This window comes from Temnothorax americanus, unplaced genomic scaffold (assembly GCF_048541705.1).
Source record: "Temnothorax americanus isolate GAGA-0224 unplaced genomic scaffold, ASM4854170v1 Scaffold93, whole genome shotgun sequence".
Classification (NCBI taxonomy): Eukaryota; Metazoa; Arthropoda; class Insecta; order Hymenoptera; family Formicidae; genus Temnothorax; species Temnothorax americanus.
This window is the reverse complement of record NW_027509816.1, coordinates 436,418-461,019: the sequence shown is the minus strand read 5'-3', so window position 1 is coordinate 461,019 and position 24,602 is coordinate 436,418. Positions and strand designations below refer to the sequence as shown.

General features: G+C 35.9%; 2 protein-coding genes across 7 annotated transcripts; one reads left to right on the top strand and one right to left on the bottom strand.

The window, feature by feature from the left end:
• Positions 1–1,693: 1,693 nt before the first annotated feature.
• Positions 1,694–24,568, top strand: LOC143908369 (uncharacterized). 3 transcript variants are annotated; one of them, XM_077426003.1, is made up of 11 exons: positions 1,694–2,327; positions 16,535–16,653; positions 16,728–16,867; positions 16,942–17,071; positions 17,223–17,360; positions 17,427–17,603; positions 18,576–19,937; positions 20,020–20,168; positions 20,577–20,947; positions 21,016–21,291; positions 21,509–24,568. In XM_077426003.1, exons 2-11 carry the CDS (start codon positions 16,540–16,542, stop codon positions 22,861–22,863), a joined length of 4,212 nt encoding a protein of 1,403 aa, XP_077282129.1. In that variant the 5' UTR covers positions 1,694–2,327; positions 16,535–16,539; the 3' UTR covers positions 22,864–24,568. The 3 variants fall into 3 exon arrangements, with proteins under 3 accessions (XP_077282129.1, XP_077282131.1, XP_077282132.1); XM_077426005.1 differs by having other exon boundaries at positions 1,695–2,327; positions 20,580–20,947; XM_077426006.1 differs by lacking the exons at positions 1,694–2,327; positions 16,535–16,653; positions 16,728–16,867 and having other exon boundaries at positions 16,944–17,071; positions 17,215–17,360.
• LOC143908371 (pickpocket protein 28) lies at positions 2,313–16,344 on the bottom strand. Of its 4 annotated transcripts, none has more exons than XM_077426008.1 (14): positions 15,460–16,343; positions 10,111–10,572; positions 8,624–9,488; positions 8,340–8,452; positions 8,145–8,270; positions 7,559–7,762; positions 7,313–7,424; positions 7,001–7,149; positions 6,701–6,902; positions 6,147–6,417; positions 4,618–4,732; positions 4,410–4,535; positions 3,886–3,977; positions 2,313–3,810 (listed from the first exon to the last, which is right to left on the bottom strand). In XM_077426008.1, the coding sequence occupies exons 3-14, from the start codon at positions 8,948–8,950 to the stop codon at positions 3,629–3,631; spliced, it is 2,019 nt and encodes a 672-aa protein (XP_077282134.1). In that variant the 5' UTR covers positions 8,951–9,488; positions 10,111–10,572; positions 15,460–16,343; the 3' UTR covers positions 2,313–3,628. The 4 variants fall into 4 exon arrangements, with proteins under 4 accessions (XP_077282134.1, XP_077282135.1, XP_077282136.1 ...); XM_077426009.1 differs by lacking the exon at positions 10,111–10,572 and having other exon boundaries at positions 8,624–9,026; positions 9,267–9,488; XM_077426010.1 differs by lacking the exon at positions 10,111–10,572 and having other exon boundaries at positions 8,624–9,026.
• Positions 24,569–24,602: the final 34 nt, after the last annotated feature.

The window sequence follows — 24,602 nt, the reverse complement described above, 5'->3', positions numbered from 1 at the left end:
AGATTTTTGTATCGGCGCATCCTTCAAATTATTTTGTATATGTCATCGTTTTTTGCAACGAATTTTTTTATGACTTTGTGTGACGACATACTCTATTAAGTCTTTAATAAAGTGCCAATTCGAACCTAAATACAAGATTTATCATTTAAAAGCAAATACTAACCATACTAACCGATACCCGTTAGCAGCTGTGCATCTTGCTGATTTAGTAATTACGAGCCTCGGTTCTTCTGACTAATTGAACCGTTCGATTTACGCAAGAGCGATTTCGATCAAACTCCAATTAATTTATCCGGCAATTAATTCATTCATTATAGAATTATTTACTTGCAGCAAGAATTTTAACTGTACGTTAATAAAAAATAGTATAGATATATTTACTTAATAAATTAATCGTCGTTGGTTTTTTTATGTTTATGTATAATTAGAAACTATATAATTTTATAGTTAAAAATTAGAATTTTATGATTAAAAATCAGAAATATACCTATTAAATTTGCTATAATAAGCAATTTTGCCAATTATATAATAAGTTAATCGGGATTCGATGGAATTTAAGTCACTCTAAAATTATACAGCTAGAGATTATAATTGGAAATTAAAATTATCTGGTTGAAAATCTATCAGATGAGTGAACTTCTATCGAGAAGTTTGGTAGAAGTCATTCTAAAGATAACTTCGCCTAAACTCTGATTAACTTAATCAACGACTAATCTATCAAGTAATATCTGCACTATTTTATTAACATGGATAAAATTATTATATTAATTTCTCGTTTAAGAACAACGAATTATATACAATTAGAAATTTTGTTTTCAACAATTCTATCGGTTGAATTAATCGAAACGATTGAGTTAACAATTGAAACATGATCGGCATCGCTCTATATAATCTAAAAGATAACTTATATAGCTATTAGAAATACATAAATAAACATTAGAATTATATAATTAAAAACAGTAATTATGAAGGAGAGGGGCTTCCTCACCGATTTGGCTAAAACTTTACAATTTTGTGTATTTTGGTGCGTAAACGTAGTACTGCATATTCAGTAAAATAAAACTGCATATTTTCAAAAAAAAAAAAAATTGTTTTCTGTTAACAAAAAAAAACAATAATTTATGATTTTTGTTAACAAAAAACAAATTATTATTTTCTTTAGAAAATATGCAGTTTTGTTGTACTGAATATGCCATAATATATTAAATTAAATTGTTAAAAAAGATAACAGAAATAGAGTTATTAAGCTTTTTTTAAAGCAGAAAATAATTGGCATATTTTGAAAAGTCTAATAAATACAAAGTATATAATGAATGACAGACATCCTAACACGCAAAACTGTCAACTTTAATACTTGAAATAACTTTTTTCCTAATTGAGAGCGACAATTTTAATAACTTATAAATTCATTACGTTTTACGCACCAAAATACACAAAATTATAAAGTTTCAGCCAAATTGGTGAGAAAACCCTTCTCCTTTATAATTACCTTAAAAACTTTACCGTAAGCAATTCTGTCGGTTGGAGTTAAATGGCTATAATTATTCAACTTATACTACGTTTACGCGAGCGTTACTTCTGTATAGTAATAACTTACGATAATTCCTTCGCGTAAATGGGATTTTGTAGTTATGATAATTTACTCCGCGTAAACGAGTGGATTATCGTAAGTTACTACAGAAGTAACGCTCGCGTAAACGTAGTATTAATTTGTTAACTTAATGAGGACAACGAATTATATACAATTCAAGGAGTTTCGTCCAAGTTGTCCCAAATCTCGGGTTTCTATATCCATCGCGACGTGATGGCAACCGATTGGCGATTGGTCTCAGACCGTGGTCTCACTCATGATGTAACATCATGGTCATCATTATTTTACATCATGGTCATCATTATTTTACATCATGGTCTCACTGGTCTCAGGCCACTCAGGCCTCAGAGTTCAGAGCCTTGCGCGCGTAGTACATACACACGAAAATGAGCGTCAACAGCAGCAGGATTCGAACAGCGAGCATATCGTCCAATCGCGACCGAGAACGTCAGGCGGCCACTTTCAAACTGTCGGATCGCGATTGGTAGTTCCGTTCGCTGATCCGTACATACGTCGTGACTCGTGCACCGTCGGCTTGAGACTGTCATGGCGTCATCGCGACCGTCGGTGACGTCGGTCACGTCGGTGTAATCTCACGCTTCGACGACGAGGACGAGGGTACACGTTGTGGTGTGTCTCACTTGGAATTTTCAACGTGCTTGGAATTTTCACGATGCCGTTCGCCCGATCGTCGCCGAGGATCGCACCATTGTAAATGGGAACGAGCAGAGCAAAGGTAATCGCGAGATGGAGGCGGAGCTCCTTCGAGAACCGAAACGACCAAGTGGTCCCTTGGCGTGTCGCGCGACTTCTCCGATTCGGGCTCGATCTCACGACGCTTCGTTCGGCCGAGTTGACAGCCGCAACCGCGGCTGCGAATCGACGTCGAGCTCCGGCCTCTCCGTCAACAAGACGTTCGCCGCGTCGCTCCGCGATTTGTTGACCCATCAATCCCCCGCGATCGACGCCGGATACCTACGCGAGACGGGAATGACGGAAATGGCGAGATTCCCGTACCGTAGGCACGCGAAAATGACCCTTATCCGCCGCTCGTCGCTCACGGCAGTGAGAACGCTGACAACGCGACTGTCCTCACGTCTCTCCGTATCTCGAAACCTTGAAAGTTTCACCTGTCGATCGTTACATCGGTCACCGATATGACTTGATATATGCGTCGACGACACGTGGCCCAGAAACTCGCAGCACACAATTGCGAAAGAAGATGTTTATTTGACATTAGAAAGTGGAATTAAAATTTCGTAAGAGAGAGAGAGAGAGAGAGAGAGAGAGAGAGAGAGAGAGAGAGAGAGAGAGGTCAAAATGTAGTATATTTTACAACTCTTCATATTGAAATCTTTTTAATCCAGAAATTGATTTATCTTTACAAACACACATGATTAACTCATTCTAAAGATTAAATTCGTTCCAGTTAGTAATTTCCAAATTAGTAATTTGGAAAATCGTTAATTCTGGAGTCGGTGATCACGGTCATCTCTAGCAAGAAATTAGAACTATATATTAATAATTTTGCTGGAGGAAGGAAATAAATATTATAGTTAGAAAAGGATGAAAAGTTATGTGTATTTTGTGGAAAAGGTAGGGACACCATTAGCCACTATGTAGAGGATTGTGAGTTTACCAAAGATTGGGTTATAAAATAGGAAGAAATAAAAAAGAAATAATAGATAAAATATGAAATGATGAAATAGATAGGGCTATAAGGAAAAGTATTGAAACAATTGTGCACGGAGAAAGAAGCTAGAGTATAAAGAAAAGTAGGTAGAATTACAAATATTAAGGTTGCGTGGAAGTATGAGTGAGTTATTTTGTAAATCAGGTCCACTTCTTGGCATAAACTGAAGTTAATAAAGATTGATTGATTGATTAAAATACTAATAACTTTGCTGCAAGCAGTTCTCGGACGGTTGAATAAATTCTAGTATACTCCATTAATAGTAATGATATACTCAAACTTCCGGCGATACGCTTCACCTTCACCTGCTGCGGATCGCTATTAACGTGATATCTACACTTAATTCAATTCCTGAACGGATAGATCACTTTTTTGTTGTCGTCTATAGGATGTGTCACGGTGGGTCTCCGATATTCCCGGCGATTGATTAAGCGGCACCACACTCGCATGGTTGAAAAATACAGTATTTCCATAAACGACAAAAAACTGAAACCCATGAAAAGACCCAGCAAGCCTCCCGTACTCGCTGTAAATTGAATTTATGATTTCTTTTTCTTTTTAATCATACTACTTTTAATCATACTCGCTTACAGATACTTACACAGAAATTCAATGAATCCGAAGAGCTCGTTTTTTACGTATTTCGTGAATTGGGAGTCCACGAAAAACAGATGAACTACTGCCATGTTTTCCCTACGTTAAATATTGCAAGATTCGAATTGTAAGATGTTGTAAATTACGTAAAAGAAAGAAAAAGATATGCGATATTGTGAGAATTATTACGAAGGCGCCTGTAATTAGGCAACTCGTGGTAAGAGCCAGACATGATGAGAATAACGTACAGGGTGTCCTAATAAATCCTAATTCAACGACAGATCTTTCTTAACTTGCGTTTGATTTTTTTTTTAGAGAAAACAAGGAAGTATCGTAATTTGCATCGATCAGCGTTGAATTTAAATTGAAATTTTTATGAAAATTTGTAAGGATAAAGTCTAATTATACTTAAGTGTTTTGTCGGGACACCGTGTACCCTAGAATTTGAATGTCAACCTGTTGCACCTCTTACACGCGTCAACGAGTATCCGCCGCGATTAAGTTAAAGCTTTTATAATTAGTTTTAATTACGTGAAGTAATTCATGTCTTTCTTCATGTATCGTTTGTCGATTTGGAAGTTCGGTATCAGTTTGTTCTGCGAGAGCTCTACCCTGTAACTGATCTCGAAGCAGCCTGGCCAGCAATTGCAGCTTGGTCTGCGAGGAACGAAAGTTTGTGAATGATCACGCTGTTTTTGACCTTGCTAGAAAAAGGCATAACTCTGAGAAATAAACTCACATCTTTGTAATGTTGCTCGTCAAATCCTCGTCATAGAGCTTGACTTCCATAGCTCGTCTGGCACGTTTAGCGCATGGTTCGTCTTTCTTGCCGCAGATTGGCGTGTTTGATGATTCTGCAAATAATAGATGGTTCTAGTAGATGGACGAGAAAATTAAAATAAATCTCGCCGTATTATAAAAGGTCTGTTTTAAGGATGTATCACGTATACCTTCCCAGCAAAAAGCATAGTAATCTGAGAAATCTAATATATATCGGTTGTATGCATACTTTAACGGTTGACTACTATTGCATATCATAACAAGGACATTAACATTACTGGATTTAAGTGATTTTAACCATTTTTTATAATTACTGGCAGCGTATTTGTAAATATACTTAATAGATGTTCAAAACTTTTGGCTGGGAATCTTGCCTGAATCCAACTGCTAGAAAGAAAAATTATACATATATAATCTGGATAAAGACAGAAAGTAACGGTTAAATATAATAAAAAATATCACGCAATAGTATAAAATATTATTATAAAAGGTAAATAGATACGTTGAATACAAAAAATAAAAAGAACAAATATCGAGCGAACAACACAAGAAGACGTGGCAACACCTCACTGTTGATATTACTTTTAACTGTTGGCTCCTTTGAACGCCCGACCGGTAGTACCCTTTACATCATTGAGATGCTGAGAAAAGGGAGATTAGTAGTGAGGTTAAAAAATGTTGAAATATAATAAAAACCTACTTTTAAGGTATAAAGGCAAAATGAGACATCAGAGGCCGTATATAAACATGGGCTGAAAATATCGGAAACCGGCAACAAAAATGTGAAAAACATATATAGTTATCGAGCAGTGCGACGTTGCCGTGTTTTTAGGATCGAACGCTAAGATCTGTGAGAGTGCTGCAATTTTTATTTCTGTTCTCAAAAACTAGTCAGTGAATCATCGTGAAATTTATTGAGAATCTGTGCCAATGTATCCTCTATACACGGTAATTTTTTCAAGAATTGTTTTTTATTTTTTTTTTATATTCTGAATCCATATATTTGATAACCTGTTAATCTCTCATTAAGAATTCATACGAAATTAAAAAGTTAATAACTTTTAAACGGATCGATCGCTTTAACACAGGTTTTTGGGATATATAAGTGCACAATCTCTGTAAATTTCACTTTCATCCCTCTATTTTGACTTAAGCGATATACATCCTTAATTTATCGCCACTTCACCACCGTTAATTAGACAATTTTACCATACATGTGACAATAGTTTTAACGATGACGTTATTTTTGGCCTCAGGCCTCATTTGTTCATTCTCAAATTACATCAGAGGATCGAGATATTTCTTCTGTAATATTTGAACTTAAATTTCTCGAAAAATTTTTGTCTTTAATGACGTATGGCGTATTTGTTAGATACATTAAATATTCTTATTTAGGAAATGTGATCTAAATAGATCTAATAAATTTATTAAAAGTAACTTTTACCGCTTTGTCAGACTCGTATCGGATCAAAGGTTAATGATAATTACTTGGCATGTAGTACTGTACACAGTCGCAGAGCTGCTGCGTGAAATTCGCCTCGCACTCCAGAATGCAGTTCCTCTGCGTGTACGTCCGATAATAACGCAATTTTCTTTCGGCCGTGAAGAAGCACTTCCGCTTTCTTTGCGGTATGGAAATTATCGCTGGGTTGGCGGTCGATATTCGCGGCCTTACGATCACTCGGGTCTCCTCGCCCGGCGTGATCGCAAACGAAAAATCAGCGACTTTCGGTGTCTCTACAGGATTGTGGAGCAGCATCTACAATATTGTGATCATATCGTTTAGTATCGTCGTTTTATCGGAGAGTGACGTTACATCATTGTAAAAAGGATTCTAAGATCAGTCGATGCCTGACAATTCACAAACTTAAATTTTAACAAGAGAGAATGAGAGAGAGAGAGAGAGAGAGAGAGAGAGAGACTTGTTGTACGTTAACTATTTTTTTAAGAGAATGTTTCCAAAATCGCCCTTTGACAAGCTTTCACCTGTAAGAGGGCAAAAAGGAAAATAAAAAGAAGAGTTTCCATTACGTAAGACTCACTTTAAAGCCCGCGCCGGCAGTCGACGAACAATAATACTCATTCATATCAACATCAAGAGCCAAAGTCAAGCCGTAAATCAGTCCAGCACCATAAGGTCTCCATGGTATAACATCCGCTGACATACTCGCATCGTATCCCTTTTCAGCATTCCAATCAACGCTCTCGGATGGATACGTTATATTCAGGTCGGGCCAGTCGCGTCTGAAATCCCGTTAGCAGATTTTCAGTCATGGACTATATTTGGCTCGTATTCATCAATTTCACAACTATGCGAGTTTAGCTGATCACACTTCACTCACGCGTTATAGAAGAGATGTTTCTTGGTTACCGAGTTGAAATTACAACAAATGCCCTCGTCGGTCATGGTAGGATTAAAAATCCTTTCGCAATCGGTCTGATTCCCGTGCCAAAGGCAGTAATATAACATGTCTGTGCACGGTTGGGATACCTTGAGCAAAGAAATGAAGAAATAGAATCATTTTCCAACAACGTAATTTAAGATAATCTCAATCTCGTCAACTTTGAAAGACATGACTTTAGTTCTTATAATTATTTTATAATTAATTTTTTTCGGTATATATTAAATGCGTGTACGAAATGAAGCTATGTACATTGATCATAAACCGCAGCATCCTGTCCCAGTCTACAGTCTGTTGCTCGTAAGTTACGTTGCTTTCCGAATTGCAAATATCTTCCATTAATAGTTTATCCAATTCGTCGAGCCTAACAAAAAGAAAATCGTGAAAATTTCTTTTTTATATATATTTTTTAATAATTATTTTTGGCGATGGTATTTACTTATTATAATAATTACTGATTATTATAGAGTAATAAGTTAGATTTAATGCACACTTTACCCACGCTCGATCCGTTTTGCCTCCCTCTTTTTCACTTTATTCATGTTGCATATTGTTACAGAGGGAAACGGAAATTCATTAAGGGAAATCGGATCGGGACTCAAAGAAATAATTATGGGAGCTCCGTTCCATTTCTGATAGAGATAACAAATGTAATATATGGCCACTGTTAGCGCGGTAGTGAACGAGATTATCCAAAATATTCTGCAATAAAAGATGCATCCAGTGTTAAAACATTTATGTAAAATTATGTAAAGTAAATACTTATAACTGATGACTCATTTATTAATTATGCCCTATGTTTTCGGTTTTCGGTTTCGGTTTCGGTCAAAAATAAAAAAGATTATTTTGGTCGAACTCTAGATAGAAGTATATAATATATATTTTTTAATATACATAGATAATGTGCTATAATACATATACATGTATTTTATAATTAATAATTATACATTACATTGAAAATTGTGTTTTAATAATTGTTGGAAAATTACGATCTTTGTTTCGTGGAACTTGAGACTCGAAAATGCCAAAAATGAAAGAACCCTCTATGCAAATTTTAGAATTTATTAAACAGAGAACTTTATACCTTTCTACGATTGACAATCCTGAGTCACCGACGTAACGCAAACCGTGAAGGGTGCTGTACGAGCAATACTGCTTGGCAATCTCACTGATCTCTGTGAATGTTTGATGCTTCTTCCCAGTTTTCGATCTAAGAGAATACTAGTTTGGATAGATGATATATTATTGGCATTTATATATTAATTAAAGGGACCTCTACCTTTCCGTTTTTCCGTTCTCTTGATCGTTGTTTTTGTTAGCGGGTGATTCCTTCTTTGCGAACAGATTGTTGTATCTCGATCTCAGGGTGAACTCTTGCGACCGATAAATACCCTACGCATATAATTATATACGCTTATATCAAGATACGTTTGTTCGTACTACTCATGTTTTATCTTCGATTGGTAGCGCGTACGAGATACGCATTTAATTGACACTCTTTTCGCGGCGTTCAACTTCTTCGCGCGGAAATGATTTCAGAGACTTCCCGGGTGTTAATCTTACCTTCGTGTGATCGCGAGACGCGAATCCCTCCAATCGTTGGGGCGGCCTGTAGGGATTCTGCAGGTGCACGGTGTTAACGGAAAACGACGGAATGGCGTCGTTGCTGGTCTTTAGATAATCAAGCGACGCTCTATCGGCGGTGTTGTAATAATTCTCATTGGGATTGCGGTTGTAGGTTCGCGACGGCATCACGGGCGCGTTAAATATCTTCATGCGGACGTAATCGGGCGCTCGGTCGACATTCGAGGTAAGATGCGTTAAAATTTGCGCGTCGTTCCACAGGTTGAAGGTCGGCCTCCTCTTCTCTTGCTCCGAAGAATCCGCCATTTCACGATAATTCTCTCTCTTGATTCATTGCGATGTCGTTCAACTCGTTCGATGATTTTATCTCTTAACGCTGGCCCTATTAAATTGCTTAGTTCGGTAAAATTGAAAAAAAAAAGAATGTTGCTTGCATTAGCGCGTTTCTTTCTCCTTTTCTGATTACGTAGATCGACGATCTTTCATCACGCCTTTACCCGAGAATTTTATCGCATAAAAGATTTCAATAATTGATAAAAACATTTCCTTTTTTGATTAGCATTAAATCCTACATTAGTATTAATTAATATTATTTATCGCATAGCAATTTTCCTTATCGTACGAAAGGCGAACGTTTATCGTGAATCTCGTCGGGTAATACTGTCGTCTAATCAGGAAGAAGCTCCTTCTGTCGCGTGACTTTTCCAAACTACCCCCCAAGACGGCCGACAGCTGACTGAAGTGTCACAATAGTGGCGAGTGTGTGTGTCCTTCCAACTTTGGCGATACGACACTCGTAAGCCTCGTAGACCCTTGTGCTCATGTGCGTGTGCGCACTCGTGATCTTTCAGAAAAAAGAATATTATTGTTATTCTAACATTGTTGTACTAACAAGAGACAAGATCGCAAACAACCGACATAAACGTGGCGATTGCGACTCTAAATTACGTTCTTTTACTTCTTGTGGAGGAACAAAGAGAGTCAGATTTGACTCTAATAAACAGATTCTTCGATAGATCTTTGAATTTAATTTTTTTTCCAAATTTTTGACGAATCATAAAGTGTGGAAAGTACCTATACGTACGGAAAGAACGGTTTTCTTGAAGTATTTAAAAATTTAGCTAGATACAGATCTGAAAATAATTTTATGTAACACGTGCACGGAAAGTGGCCCATTGCGCACGCTACGCGTGCGTGATAGACCACTTTCCACGCACTTGCAACATAAAATAGGGTGTGCAAGTCGTGCGTAAAGATTACAGCACTTGTTGCACCATCAAAATAATTATGTAGAACACTCAAACTAATGATTGCTAAAATGATTCATCATAATCAAAATTTTTTACAGCATTATCATCATACTTCAACGACCTACTATAATTTTTCTTCACTTCAGCAAAACCGTTCTTTCCATACGGCGACCGCGGCAGAATCGTATAATATATATCTCGCCATAATGTGCTTACACCACAAGATAGCCCTCTTTGAGTCAGTCGTTATCCGATTATCCCCAGAGCGACATTTTTATACATTGACGTGGGAAAAGACAATAAACGTCGCGTGAAAGTACAGTTACGTTTGTAAAATTACGGCTGTAAAACGTTTGATAAGCGTGGCTTATCTCTCTGGAATATCTGTTCTCTCACGTGCGGGATATCTCGTTTAACATAAACGAGTACACAAAAGTGGCGTGCCACTTTTTTTCTCAGTAATCGAGTGCACATCCTCTTGATACGATCCGACGCTCTACTTATTGTTAGATCCTTCAAATTGCCCTTACGATCACGAGTCCGTCGTGGTGCCGTGATGTGGTATAGATAGAGAAAAGGAGGGATGCATTTGCGGAGAAGAGCACATTTTTCTCAAGGAAACGAGACATCGGACATGAACATTCGATCGCGGAGATAATTTTACCCGAGCGTTAAGGTCTGAACACAATAGAAAGGTACAAGCAATAGGAATAGGGAATAACACAGACAACAAAAATAATCACGTTTCAACTTATGATAAAACTGAATCACTGGTGAATCACCGCGTACTATACAGGCAATAGAAAACAGAAATCTAACGCGTCGGAAATTCTATTTCTATTGCCTATTTCATATTCCATTGCGTTAATATTACAGTTTTTAGCAGGGATGGGCATTATACTAATTTTTTATTTAAATAACAAAAAATTAAAGAAAAAAATGTATTCATAATTCGCCTAATTATTGCTAACTTAATTGTATGTTAAAAACAAAAGTTATAAAATAACTTTTATTTATTATTTAGAATTTGTAGAATAAATAAAAATAAAAATAATAGTTTTACTCATTATTCGAAATGAATCAAATAACAAGTAAATTTTTATTTATTATTTACGAGTGGCCAAATATAACGAATAATTTTTCTTATATATTTTATTATTTAATGGAAAGGGGAATAATGAATAATTTTTTATTTATCATTCAATTAAAAGGCGAGTTAATACATTTTTATTTATCAATCGACAATGATGGAATGTCATTCATGTCCATCTCTGCTTACCAGAAAGGTAAATTGAAATGTGGTTATTTCTATTGCTTGTCTTATGGTCTATTTCTACCAATGTAGATTAACTTTAACCGCGATTTAACTTACTTTTCATCTTCTTCTAGTTTTTAAAATTAGAGAAAGATAAAAGGTAAGTTAAACCAAGATCAAAAAGTTAATCTGCATTGGTAGAAACGGATATTATTCTCTGTTCCTATTGCCTGTACTTTTGTATTGTGTTCAGGTTTTTCCTCATTTAAATCGCGCACTGAACGACCAAACGAAAGCTTCCCCCGTTGATCGGAGGCGGAAAGGCCATCATTCTGTTTACGATAACGCGCGCAAGAGAAAGGAAAAAAATGTGCCGTAATGGTGCATCACATTGCTTCGCACGCGTCATTACAATGTATATGGCGATTTGCAATTACTCTTTAAGACCTACAACTTTGTCAGTGGCGGCACATTTCTATCTATTAATGGAAACGAGATTTAAACGCAAAAAACCGCGACAAAATACATTTTTTCCCACTTTCACCGGCTAGAACTCGACAAATATTGATTTTAAGTTTGGGTCTTCAGGAAATGAATTGTAGGGCTTTAAAAGAGCTACAAAATGAAGGTTATTAAATCATGTACAGTCAAAATTTGCCGAGTTATTGCGAAAAAAAAACGAAATTTTTCATTCCCTCTCTCCCCCCTTAAAAACCCATCGGTCCGATTAACCCGACACCTCAGAAATAAGCTCTTCTACATCTCCCCAACAACCCTAAAAAAGTTTCATTGATACCGCTTCACTTCCGAGCTCAAATGTCTAATTTGACTGGTAGGCCAGTCATATTAGACTAATTTAGGAGGGTAACCTTCCAATTACTCTTTTCAGGTTGCAACCACCATGAATCGCTTTGATTTAAGGTGCTGTAAGTGGGATTAATTATGCTTCGCATAATTAATGCGCATTAAAAAGTTATTAACAATATTATCAACAAAAAACGCGATTTTTCTTATTTTTTATCAAATATCTTGAAAACTAAGCAAGATAGGGTAACTAACTATACGTACCTTTTTTGTAGAGCGTAAAATTATCTACAATAATGATCTGAACAACATTTATCGTCAAGTAAGTCGTTTAGCTTGCACACGCCGTCAAAGTCCGAGACTCGGATCTCGAAAACCCTCGATTTCATCGTTTTTTTGATGTTGCGTCGGTGATTTTTTTCAGTCATTTAAAATGGAATTAAAAATTCCCCAAAAAATCACACATCATCTGAGAACTACAAAGAATACTTTTCAGGGTGTAACCGATTTTTTAGACCCTTTTTCTTTAGTTTGTAGCTATGTAAGCAAAAAATTTTGATTTTTTGGACTACTCTTAGTTTTTCGCTGTTTTCAGACCTTAGAATTTATTTGAGACGAATTTTATCGTATGCATCTTGTTGTGGACGAAATTTGCAACAAAAAAAGACTCTTGTAATTTCTTCGTACGACGAACGCTGATTTTTTTATTGACGCGCAAAGTTATCTAATATTGCGCATAGGTCGGATAACGCTTGTTTTACACTAAAATAATTATTTTTTATTAAAATTTACGTAATTTTTTGCATTATTATTGAACCATATTGCAAAGCCGTTTTCAACACATTCTCTCATGTTTACTTATTTATTAACAAATTGTTTATTTAAAAATTATTATAAAAAATTAGAAAAACATGTTATAATCGTTATACTCGTTGTCTCATATCAACTCGAAAAATGTTTTTAAAAAATTTATTTATATTATTTATAACATTTTTTTTATTCAAACATACAGACAGTGCATCTGTCAAAATAATTATGTCAAAATAATTATTACATAGAAAGGACATATATTCAATGCTTGTGGATTAAGCCTACTGGGAAAACCACAAAAAACGCACCATTCGCTCATGCAGAGATGGTGTGAAAAATAGTCAAAAGATGCACTGTCTGTATGTTTGAATAAAAAAAAAAAAATGTTATAAATAATATAAATAAATTTTTTAAAAACATTTTTCGAGTTGATATGAGACAACGAGTATAACGATTATAACATGTTTTTCTAATTTTTTATAATAATTTTTAAATAAACAATTTGTTAATAAATAAGTAAACATGAGAGAATGTGTTGAAAACGGCTTTGCAATATGGTTCAATAATAATGCGAAAAATTACGTAAATTTTAATAAAAAATAATTATTTTAGTGTAAAACAAGCGTTATCCGACCTATGCGCAATATTAGATAACTTTGCGCGTCAATAAAAAAATCAGCGTTCGTCGTACGAAGAAATTACAAGAGTCTTTTTTTGTTGCAAATTTCGTCCACAACAAGATGCATACGATAAAATTCGTCTCAAATAAATTCTAAGGTCTGAAAACAGCGAAAAACTAAGAGTAGTCCAAAAAATCAAAATTTTTTGCTTACATAGCTACAAACTAAAGAAAAAGGGTCTAAAAAATCGGTTACACCCTGAAAAGTATTCTTTGTGGTTCTCAGATGATGTGTGATTTTTTTGGGAATTTTTAATTCCATTTTAAATGACTGAAAAAAATCACCGACGCAACATCAAAAAAACGATGAAATCGAGGGTTTTCGAGATCCGAGTCTCGGACTTTGACGGCGTGTGCAAGCTAAACGACTTACTTGACGATAAATGTTGTTCAGATCATTATTGTAGATAATTTTACGCTCTACAAAAAAGGTACGTATAGTTAGTTACCCTATCTTGCTTAGTTTTCAAGATATTTGATAAAAAATAAGAAAAATCGCGTTTTTTGTTGATAATATTGTTAATAACTTTTTAATGCGCATTAATTATGCGAAGCATAATTAATCCCACTTACAGCACCTTAAATCAAAGCGATTCATGGTGGTTGCAACCTGAAAAGAGTAATTGGAAGGTTCAATGTTTAATATGACTGGCCTATGGACTATTCTCGCTCTGCGCGATCACTATCCTTAAGCAAGGGTGACGTTAATTAATAAACGTCCGCGTCCGCGAGCAAGCTTATCTTGCGTCACTGCGGTCGTGCGCGTGAATTTTCTTCTATTCCGCGCTGTTTTGTCTTTCGAAAATAGAACAACTGTTAAATTGAATTATTAAATCGATATCATAATGAAATTAATTGCGTTACAAATTATATTATTAAATTAGTTGTAAATTGTGACGTTTTGATTTAATTTAATAATGTATTCATTGATTTAATAATTCAATCGTGTACCATCATGCTTGTTATATGATATTACAAATTACATTATTAAATTGAAATTATTAAATAATCTGTATGCAATGCGTAACTTTAATTTTTGAAGAATACGTTAACATTTTTTAATGAAATTAATGACGCTCGTCGATCGTCAAAAGCATGGAAGATGTGAACAGTTCGTATCATATAGGGTGTCTCATGACTCGAGATCCATACATTAAGGACATGTTATTGAAGTCATTTAAAGTTGAAACGGGTTGAAATTATTTAATAAACACATGTCCGTAAATGCTTCCTAACAGAACTGCAACCATTGAAAGTTGATATAAATATATGAAAAGGAAAGAAAAAGACATTTAATTTAACTTGTTTTTTTTATTTACAAAGAAGTTAAATAAGTTAAGTTATTTATAAACAAGTTCAATTAAATATCTTTTTTTTTTCTTTTTTCAAATATCTACATTGACTTTCAATGGTTGTAGTTCTGTTAGGGAGCATTTACGGACATATGTTTATTAAACAATTTCAATTCTAAATGACTTCAATGTCAATAACACGCCCTTAATGTATGAACCTCGAGTAATGGGATACCTTGCAATGTAATCATTATAATGTAAAATCCAATGCGCCCCGTTCGAACTTTCCTCGTCATCTTCAAACCCCTTGCACAATGCCAGGCAATAGGCAATAGGAACAGGAAATAACCAAAAAATCGTTAATTACAACCTAAAAAATTCGAATCCTATGATTGGTTGGCAACACAGGCAATAGGCACAGAATTTCCAACGTGACGGAAACTCTATGTCTATTGGCCGTGTCACCGTTTATTCTGCATTTATACATGATTTCTGATTTCTATTCCCTGTTCCTATTGCCTGTTGCCTAGCATTTGCTAACATTGTGCAAGGGGCTTTAAAGTTTACAGCCGATCAATTGGGTCGTTATCGTAAACACAATGATGTTGGCGCAGAGGGTGACAACGCAATAGAAAAGCGTGTGGAATGGAAAACCACCGCGGTAGTCTCACGCAATTTTCCATCGTCGTGCATAACAAGACAAGAGTTATAGAGTGGTTACAGACTTGTCTGCGGTGGAAATGTTTCGTGACTGCCCCCTCTGATGGATCGTCGCGTCTCAGCGTAATTACAAGGCAAACATTCGTGTTATCCTTATCGATGTTCAATGGCACGGCATGCGGCACCTTACGCGAGTCGCGCGACCGGCTGACGTTCGTATCTCGAGCGAAATGTCCCCTTCGATGTTTGCCGGGGTGGCCAACGGCAGCAATGATACGCCTGTCTATGAAATTGCGGGCGTTTGGCAGCGAAAGCAATTTGCCAGATGGACATCGGTAATCGAACAATTTTTCGTCACACCTTGATTCGACGAAATTGATTTGACGACGCGGAAGACATCGATCACGCGCGCCGAAGCGATTAATTAATCTTTTATTCATAGGACCGGTCAATGATAAATGATCAAAACATTTTGCGAAAAGAACAGCTAAATAATTAACGTTGATTACGATAATGCAGACCGTCGAGAGGAATTTTACCGTTGAACGGAATATGTAACTAGTAATTATATACGACCTGCGTGCTTTAAATAGGGGGACCTTGCGCGAGCGGCGGCAAGGTCGGGCTTTTTCCAGATAAATACTCTTTATACAACGGGCGATATTAGGTCACCGGCGTTTGTTCTGCAACGACGATGTCATAAGCGACGATAATGATTATACATGAGTGACGAGACGACGCGCTTTTTAAAATACACACGTGATTCTATCGGTACAATTAACGGCGCGATATTACTCATGGAATTATGATATTCTGATAACAGTCAACTGTGATAGTTTATTACGTTCCTACTTTGACATCGTATAATTAGTAATCATATCGAATTAAATTAGAAAAAATGTAGTGGATCTAGGCCAGCCTGTAAATAAGGCGAATAATTAACTCGCGACATGAAAAAAATTTAAATAAAAATTAGTTTTTATTGGGTTTTATTTAAAATTAATTACAGTTTCTTATATTATTTACAATGTACATACATTTATCTCGACGAAATCAAATTGACGCGTAAATAAGCAGTTTATTTAATTTTATATTGTTGATTTTTACTTATTAATAAAATGATTCCGTCGTTTGTTACAGGCAAAATGTCGTGCAGGACTAGAAAGCGAAAAGAGGATGAGGAGCGAAAAGTTAACGATGGGGAGCAGGATAATTTTTTCACCGACGAGATGAGGGAGGAAATGGAAACGATGTGGGAGGTAATTAAGATTACTCATAATTTTATTAAATTTTCAATTATATAAAAAATATTACTTGTGTAACATTCTTTCAGATACCACAAATTTTCCATTTCCTCCATTTAACGAAAGAATCTCTTAATATACCTCAGTTATCTTTATACGAAATGGAAAGGATGCTGTTGATACCGAGGGCCTCTAAACAGCTAGCAAACATCATGACGTGTTTGCTGAGGTATATTAAATCCAACACTGAATTTAATTATGTGATAAAGAACATTATTACAAAAATCGATTTTAAAATTGTAGTTCCCCGACCTCCAAAGCAAAGCTGCGCAAGGTACCACCGATGCCGTATGACTTTTGGACCAATATTCTCACGTACAAAATCACGAGCTGGCTCAAAATTTATCGCGCGAAGCACGAAGACGTGACCAAAGTATGTATTGTCGCAAGTTCGCGTTGTGAATCGATAATAATTTATAACTTTGCATCGAATATCGGCAATATTTTAAACACATGTACACATTATACATATTCACATGATAACATTCACCACAGTGATCAGAAATGTGATCAAAGATTTTTAGGTTCTAGAAACTATCGGCGTTGAGCCAGAATTTTGGAACATCTTTCCCGAGACTTCAATGCTCGATGGTAAAGACTTTGAAGATCTTAGCTTCAAACAAAGGCTCTGGTTGCTGAAAACCGTCTGTGATACAATCATGGTGAGTTTGTAATGTAATCTTAAAAACAAGGCACTATTAAATTAAAAACTGTCATAATTTTTATAGCATACTAGAAAAACAGTTCAGGAAGATATGGTAAACCAACCATGGGAAAATCAGTTTGAAACAGTTTTAGGAGTCGATCGCAATGGGGCGAGATACATTTACTTTCCTCAATTTATGCCGAACGATCTTAGAATTTACCGGCATTCCCTGGACAATAAGATCTTGTCGACAGTCAAGGTAATTCATTTATTCTTCTACTTGATTGACATCGCTTTCACATAAATTTAACATGTACTTTGAAAAAGAACAGAAGAAATATTATACATGCATAATAACTATAATTATATATCTTTGCTTACAATAAGTAGATAATAATAGATATATATTAGACTGAGCGCGCGCGCGCGCGCACACACACACACACACACACATACTGGGTTTTAATAAATTATATTTAAAACAAGGGGTTTTTTAATTATTGACATTTGAGGTAAAATGTGGTGGTGGTGGTGGTGTATGGAAAGGAGAGATACTTAGTGTAAGATGGGATGTAAAGCTGTAAATAATATCACTCCAAAAATACTAGTCGCATTTCTCTACGAGTCGGATGATCATTTCACGAGTATGTGCTCAAATCGACTCTTGCTTGGAGCGTCGATCGGTTGATGAAGGCGATGAGTATTTTTGCTGAATTTGTTTGTCGGCTTGTTAGCGCGGCTAGGCGCTTGCGAGAAGGCTAATTAATGTGGTGCCGGGCTGCCGTCCTGGTAGGGGCACACACCGTCACCACAGGCATTTGAAAATTCTTTAAATGAATAGCCCTTGTATATTTTTACTAATTAAAAAATAATATTTTTATTATTCTTACTAATTCCTTTATGTGGATATTTTTAATATTTTTACTAAATCCTTTAATGTGCATTATAGAGATAATTTAATTACCTAGTATGAACACATTTTTATGGAATAGAAAAATGTTCCTCATCCGCTATAATATTCTATGTAAAAATATCTCATTTTTGTGAAAATTTTTTATCTTTAAATCACAATATTTGATACAATGGTCAGTAAATTTTAATACCACAACATGATAACGATCTCGAAAATCTCGATATTCATTACAACAGAGACTCAAACTCAGAAGGTTTTAAAACATACTATGATATTTTGTATAAGCTTTTTATGTTTTACATGCTATATAATTTGCAGCCTATCAAACAAGAGCGAGAAACGGAAAGGAACAAATTTATCAGATACAGAAAGAGGAAATTGCAAATACACAATAACTTATCCGATCGCAGATCGAATAAAAATGAAAATAGAAATGATGATAAAGATCTTAGTAACAACGATAGTGCCACAGGTTCGTTTATCAGTGAGGATACGAATTTGAGTAGTACGAGCACATACAGTAATAATAACAACAACAACATAAGCCTAGACGCCATAAGCAGGAAGCGTCGCAGGAGTTTGTCGAAAATGTCCGAGGAAAGTTTGCTGTCAAACGCGAGATCCAGCGGCTATGATACCAATACTTCCAGCGATAACAAATCTGTCGATGACGAATCGTCGCGGATGTTCAAAGGCTTTACCAATAGTCAGAACGACAATTACAATATAGAAATAATTAATGAAATGTTAGATGATTTAAAAACGAAAATTGACGAAGAGAAAAGAATGAGTGAACACGAAAGCAGTAGTGGTGATGAATTAGCATCACAAGTAAACTTCGTAGAATTGTACAAAGATACTGCAGTATCCCGTAGTGAAACACTAGTTGCCGAAAAAGATGAGAACGAGAAATTGAGCGATAACTTGTCCAACAGTTCAAAGACGGACGATGAAAAACTGAATGAGATAATTAATGCCGAGGGTTCAAAGTTACCTGAAGATGTATATTCCAAAAGTATCTCTGCTAGTGATAATGTAAGTGATATTTCAATATTGACATCTAAATCGGATGACGAGAAACTGAATGAAACAAAAACTAGTAATAGTAATATTAGCGTAAGTGAAAACAGTTTAAATAGAAAAACAATTTTTAATACGGTGTTTTGTGCATCTTCCTCCATCAATAATATGTCATTAAGTGAAGAAGTGTCTAGTGAGTATCTCAATATCTCAGAAATACAACCGACGATAGAAACAGACTCGGACAACCAGATTCGAAAAAGAAATTTGAGAACAGGAATGAAATTGCGATCTCGAAATATAATAAAACACGATAAAAAAAGTAAAACTGAAGCCAAGAAAGATGAGATAAAAAAGGGGCAGGGATCAAAAGACGATCAAATGAATGAGACAGATGAGGAAAATTTCTCTGCAAACGAGACGCGATTACAAGCGAATGTGGAATGCGATTTAGACGATTATACAAACAATACTGATACCGGTTACAATTTGCGAAGATCCAAGGATCTGAAGACAAATGAATGCAAGCAACGTTTCGACAAGATGTTGTCCGATCTCAGCGTTTCCGATTTTTACCTTGTAGCCGATAGTGTGGAAGAATTAAGGGATCTCATTGCTAGTTTTTCAACGAATGATTCTGAAAGCAATAATTCCAATAACGTAAGCTTGATACAATTATCTATAATGATTTTATCTATAATATTTTGCTGCTTATTTGCTAAAAATTATGCTGCGTTTATAGGTGGAAGTTATTCCTTTGTGTGAAGTAAAGTTGGTAAAGAAATTGACTGAATTATTAAATTCTGTGGAACCGATGGAGACGACGATAAAGGACGCAATGCGAAAAGCGAAGGCAAAACTTCAAAGGGAATGGTCTAATTTTAAAGAAGGGTATGTACAGCAATTCTTTATGTCAAAGCATGAAATAATCGATATTATTTCTCAAAATCTCATACATCGTCACACATTAAAACGATCACGGAAAAGTATTGTAATTTAAGATACTAGAAAATACCATCTCATTGCTATTCTGCTTTATTAACATACTTTATTAACGCACATTTGCGAAGTTTCTTGGCTTTGATTGGTAATACGAATAGCAAAATAATGTCAAGTCATAGCTTCATATTTTCATTTTCATTATATCATTCCATTTTTTCTGAAGAATTTGAACTACCTGAAGCCTTGAGATTGCTACAATCCATGTGTGATTTACGATGTGGTCGCTGTCCACTTCTTCCAGTAACGTTAATTACTTTGTCGAGCATGTATGGTAGACAAACATGTAATGTGTTGTAGCAGTGTGGAGGATCAGGACTCATCCGGTGAGAGTGGTCTCAGCTCTAATTGGTGGGTTCTTGGATCGCAGGGCAAGGATCCACTCTCAACATCCGGAGATGCAACGTTACAAACGTTATCGCAATCTGCCCTATCCCCACTTGGCACCCAAAATACCCAAAAACAATCACAACAAGTTGAGAACGAACACGAAAGTGCGGCCAAAAATTCCGAGCATGGTCACCACGAGAGTCAGGAATCGAGCGACGAAAGACGAAACGGAAGTGACGAGAAACAGACGGACATCGAAGCGCCGCCAGGAAGAAATCAAGTCGCGGAAGAAGGAGAGAAACAGGAACAGGATGGAAATGAGAGCGCGTCAAACGACGAAGGTATTCCTTCGTTTTCTATCCAGGTGTCTTGTTCTTCTTTTATACTGAAAACGATACGTCCTTCGCAGATACAGAGGAAACGCAATACAGTAGACGAGTACTACGAGCGCGCGGCGTCTCTTCGTACACAGAACAGCTCTATTCAGACGACGAAAGCGACGAGAACGAGCTGGAAGAATGGACCGATGTTGAGGCAGTGTATGCGGCTCCCGGCACACAGATCAATACACCCGCTTTTCACGTTGACCCGAAAGACCGAAACACTGGCAACTGGTCGGAAGAGGAGGACTCAGACCAAGATTGGATTTTACCGAGCTCTCGCAAAAGGAAAAATAAACGTTCGTGTGAGTATCCGAATTTCCAAAAAAACTGGACCATCGTATCTTTTCTCTATTGATGTTAAAATTCTCATAGAATTTAAAATTTGTCTTTTGTGATGGAATATTATTTTGATAGTCAATTTTAATAATAAAAAAAAAATTACTGGTAGAAAAATACTATAAAATCATAAATGTTGTATCATTTAACACTTTTATAACTTTAACATTTGTATTGTTTTAGCTACCAATCGAAGGTTAAAATCATTCGAGCATAAGCTGCAGAACATTAAGGAAAATGCATCTCAAAGCAATGTAACGCAATCTGAAATTTCTTATTCTACTAATGCGAAAATTATCAAAGATAAGCTGAAGGGTAAACTCAAAGATAGAGAACCCGAAAAAGGAGCTGAATCGCAAATTTCTGGTGATAATACTATTGCATCTGCAGTGAGCAAAAATCCTAACGGAGCAATGCCTTCCACAAATACGATCTGCAAGATTGAATCTGTCAAAAGTGTGCACTCGGAACTTGACATTAAAGATGAGGGTCCGCCGTACGAGTCCAATTCAACAAGCTACGGACAGAGTAACTACGTACCCGCGAATTCGCAACAAAACTATTATTACGTGATGCCGCAGAATCCTGGAGTCGTACCCCAGGGAACAATCCAGGGAGTCGTGCCGCAAGCTCCGCATGTGGGTTACTACATGCAACCCTATATGATGCATACCCCTCCACGGGGTAAGTTTCTGCCCCTCGCTCAGCAGCAACAGCAAGCTGTTTATCAACAGCAGAATCCGCGTATGATGGTAGCTCAACCATACGTCAACAATACGAGTTATGTGCCCTATGCAGCGCAGTCAAGGCCTCAGGCAAGGTACATGGTACCTGGGCCGATGACAAATCAGCCAAACCCGCAGAATCCAGTTTATTACCCGGGTACTCCCAGGCCGCAGAATAGATACAGCCAGAATAACAAATCTGCGGCGCCGCGACAGAACTTGCAGCATCCTAACGGCGCGGCGACAAGGAGCAATAGCACGCCTGTCAAAGGCAATTGTCAAAGGCCCACCAACTCGAAAATCATAAGAGGCGACGTTCCTCCACAACCTTTATCGAGGGCAAGGCGAAAAACATCACAGACATCCAGCACAGAGAACAGCGGACAGAAGGTTACATCCGTGATCATGCTCAGTGACAGCGACGATGAGATAGAAATGATCGTCATGGAGAAGACTCCCACCACTACCACAGGGAAAACAACTCCAATCAACAGAGCTAGGTCATTAGAGTCTCAGAAAGATGCTAATCAACCTAAACAGAAACCTACGATCACTTCGGACATCACCGTCCCTTCAACAAAAGGCATTCTCTCGCCGCAGATTATTCAGCGAATGAGCCAGGGCGGTATATCCATTACGCCAGTGAAAAATAATCCACCGCCGACGACGAATGCCAACACACAGCTGGTGGTGGTCGTAAATGAGACCGGAAGTCACTACGCCTTGGCATTACCCAACGGCAGTAAACTTATACTCACTCCGGAGCAAGTAGCGCAAATCAGGGCCTCAAACGGAGGGAAACTGATCTTATAGAGCGTGTAATATGACGATTATTTCGAATTACATAAACCACGTGTGTCTTTGCTTCGTTTCCTAATTTTTCGCAATCGATAACATATAAATATGATACGTACGCGATCCGATAAGTTTTATTTTTACATCTGCTGATTTAGTCATTAGTTAGATCGTAAAAACAAAGAAATTTATCGATAGGTGCATCTCGTACGTCAGATGCATCTTACGCGAAGGTTTAAAGAGAATTAATTTCAGATTAATTATTAGACAATATCTTCCGTTACATATATGTACAAAAAATATTCTTAAAAAAGTACTACTTAATTCTAATTAGTTCTTTCTCGCAATGTATAACTTATATTTCGACTTTAGGTATAGTACAATATGAAATATGAATAATAGATCTAGAGAACAACAGAGTTTCTGTTAAGGTGATCCTAAAGCCGTGATCCTAACCGGTTTTTTTCTTAGCACTAATCTTTTAATTGGCTTTATAGAAATGCAAAATTCTTGTCTAGAATTAAAGTACGCATCACAAAATCTAGGTCATGGTGGTCGAATTTATATCGAAAACGAAAAAAAAAATATTTTTTGTTATACGTGACGACCACCACATATAAATTCGACCACCATGACCTAGATTTTGATGCGTACTTTAATTCTAGACAAGAATTTTGTATTTCTGTAAAGCCAATTAAAAGATTAGTGCTAAGAAAAAAACCGGTTAGGATCACAGCTTTAGGATCACCTTAAGGCTCCTGCTGGCTCGATTGCCAAGCGTTGATAGTACATACATAGCGTCATAATTGGCAAAATTGTGAGTTACAAAGCGTGAAAAATAACGTTAAAAAGCTATATTATTCTTGCAAAGGATAATTCTTGTGATTTTCTTTATCACTGTCCCATTTTATTATAATTTAATTTGCGTCCAATTACATGATAATGTCTTGAATATTATCGGAATAAATGTGCATTGATCTACATATTCTACATGAACATATTGTCATAATATTAAATTATAACAAATATATTTATATTAATTTAGCAGCTATCAAACAGCTTGTTTTCGTCCTTTTAGATACAATTCAATTTGATATATGTGGGTTATTTATTGATTACCCAAACAAAGGGAGTTTTCGGTATATTTTTCAAGTCTATTTTATCAGTTATAAACGCTTTTATTAAAAACATTTGCAAGAATTTTAATTATAAATTTTCTCGTTTCTGACGTCATCAAGATGGCTAAATTGAGTGAACAGGAGCCTTAAAACTTCTTTATATCTCTTTCGTATTATTGAAATGATTAGATATGTACATTGGAACATATTAAAATCTTCGCTAAGTGTTTATAATTGAAATTTTAAAAATTAGTGCAAAACATTGTTATAATTGTTATAACATTTGTAAAAAGTGTTTTTTAGTTTTCTTTACGTAATAAATCGAGTTTTACGAATTATAAATGTTTCATCGAATAAGGTTGGATACAAATTTAAAATAAAATTCGAATTAAATACAGATTCATACTTGACTTTAATTTTGTATTACAATGTGAACAAAGATAAAGTAATATTATATCAAAATGTTAGCGGACTAACATTTTAGAATTTTATGAAAGAATTTCCTATAAAAGAGGAACTGTTAACTTCATAACGTGTAAAGCTTTTACATATATGTAGAATAAGCTGCCATTGAAAACAACAAAGCAATTTTTGCGCGTTTTTTAGTCGAGAATTATAATTTTTTGTATATATTTCTAA

Bases quoted from the DNA above. Each gene is read 5' to 3' on its own strand.
- LOC143908371 (XM_077426008.1), bottom strand. From the start codon at position 8,950: ATGGCGGATTCTTCGGAGCAAGAGAAGAGGAGGCCGACCTTCAACCTG. The intron at 6,903-7,000 runs GTGAGTGAAGTG...ACGGGATTTCAG, and splicing joins AAACATCTCTTCTATAACGC to ACGCGACTGGCCCGACCTGA. The intron at 3,978-4,409 runs GTAATTAAAACT...TATTTAACGTAG, and splicing joins AAAGACATGAATTACTTCAC to GGAAAACATGGCAGTAGTTC.
- LOC143908369 (XM_077426003.1), top strand. From the start codon at position 16,540: ATGTCGTGCAGGACTAGAAAGCGAAAAGAGGATGAGGAGCGAAAAGTT. The intron at 17,072-17,222 runs GTATGTATTGTC...AAAGATTTTTAG, and splicing joins AGCACGAAGACGTGACCAAA to GTTCTAGAAACTATCGGCGT. The intron at 17,361-17,426 runs GTGAGTTTGTAA...TAATTTTTATAG, and splicing joins CCGTCTGTGATACAATCATG to CATACTAGAAAAACAGTTCA.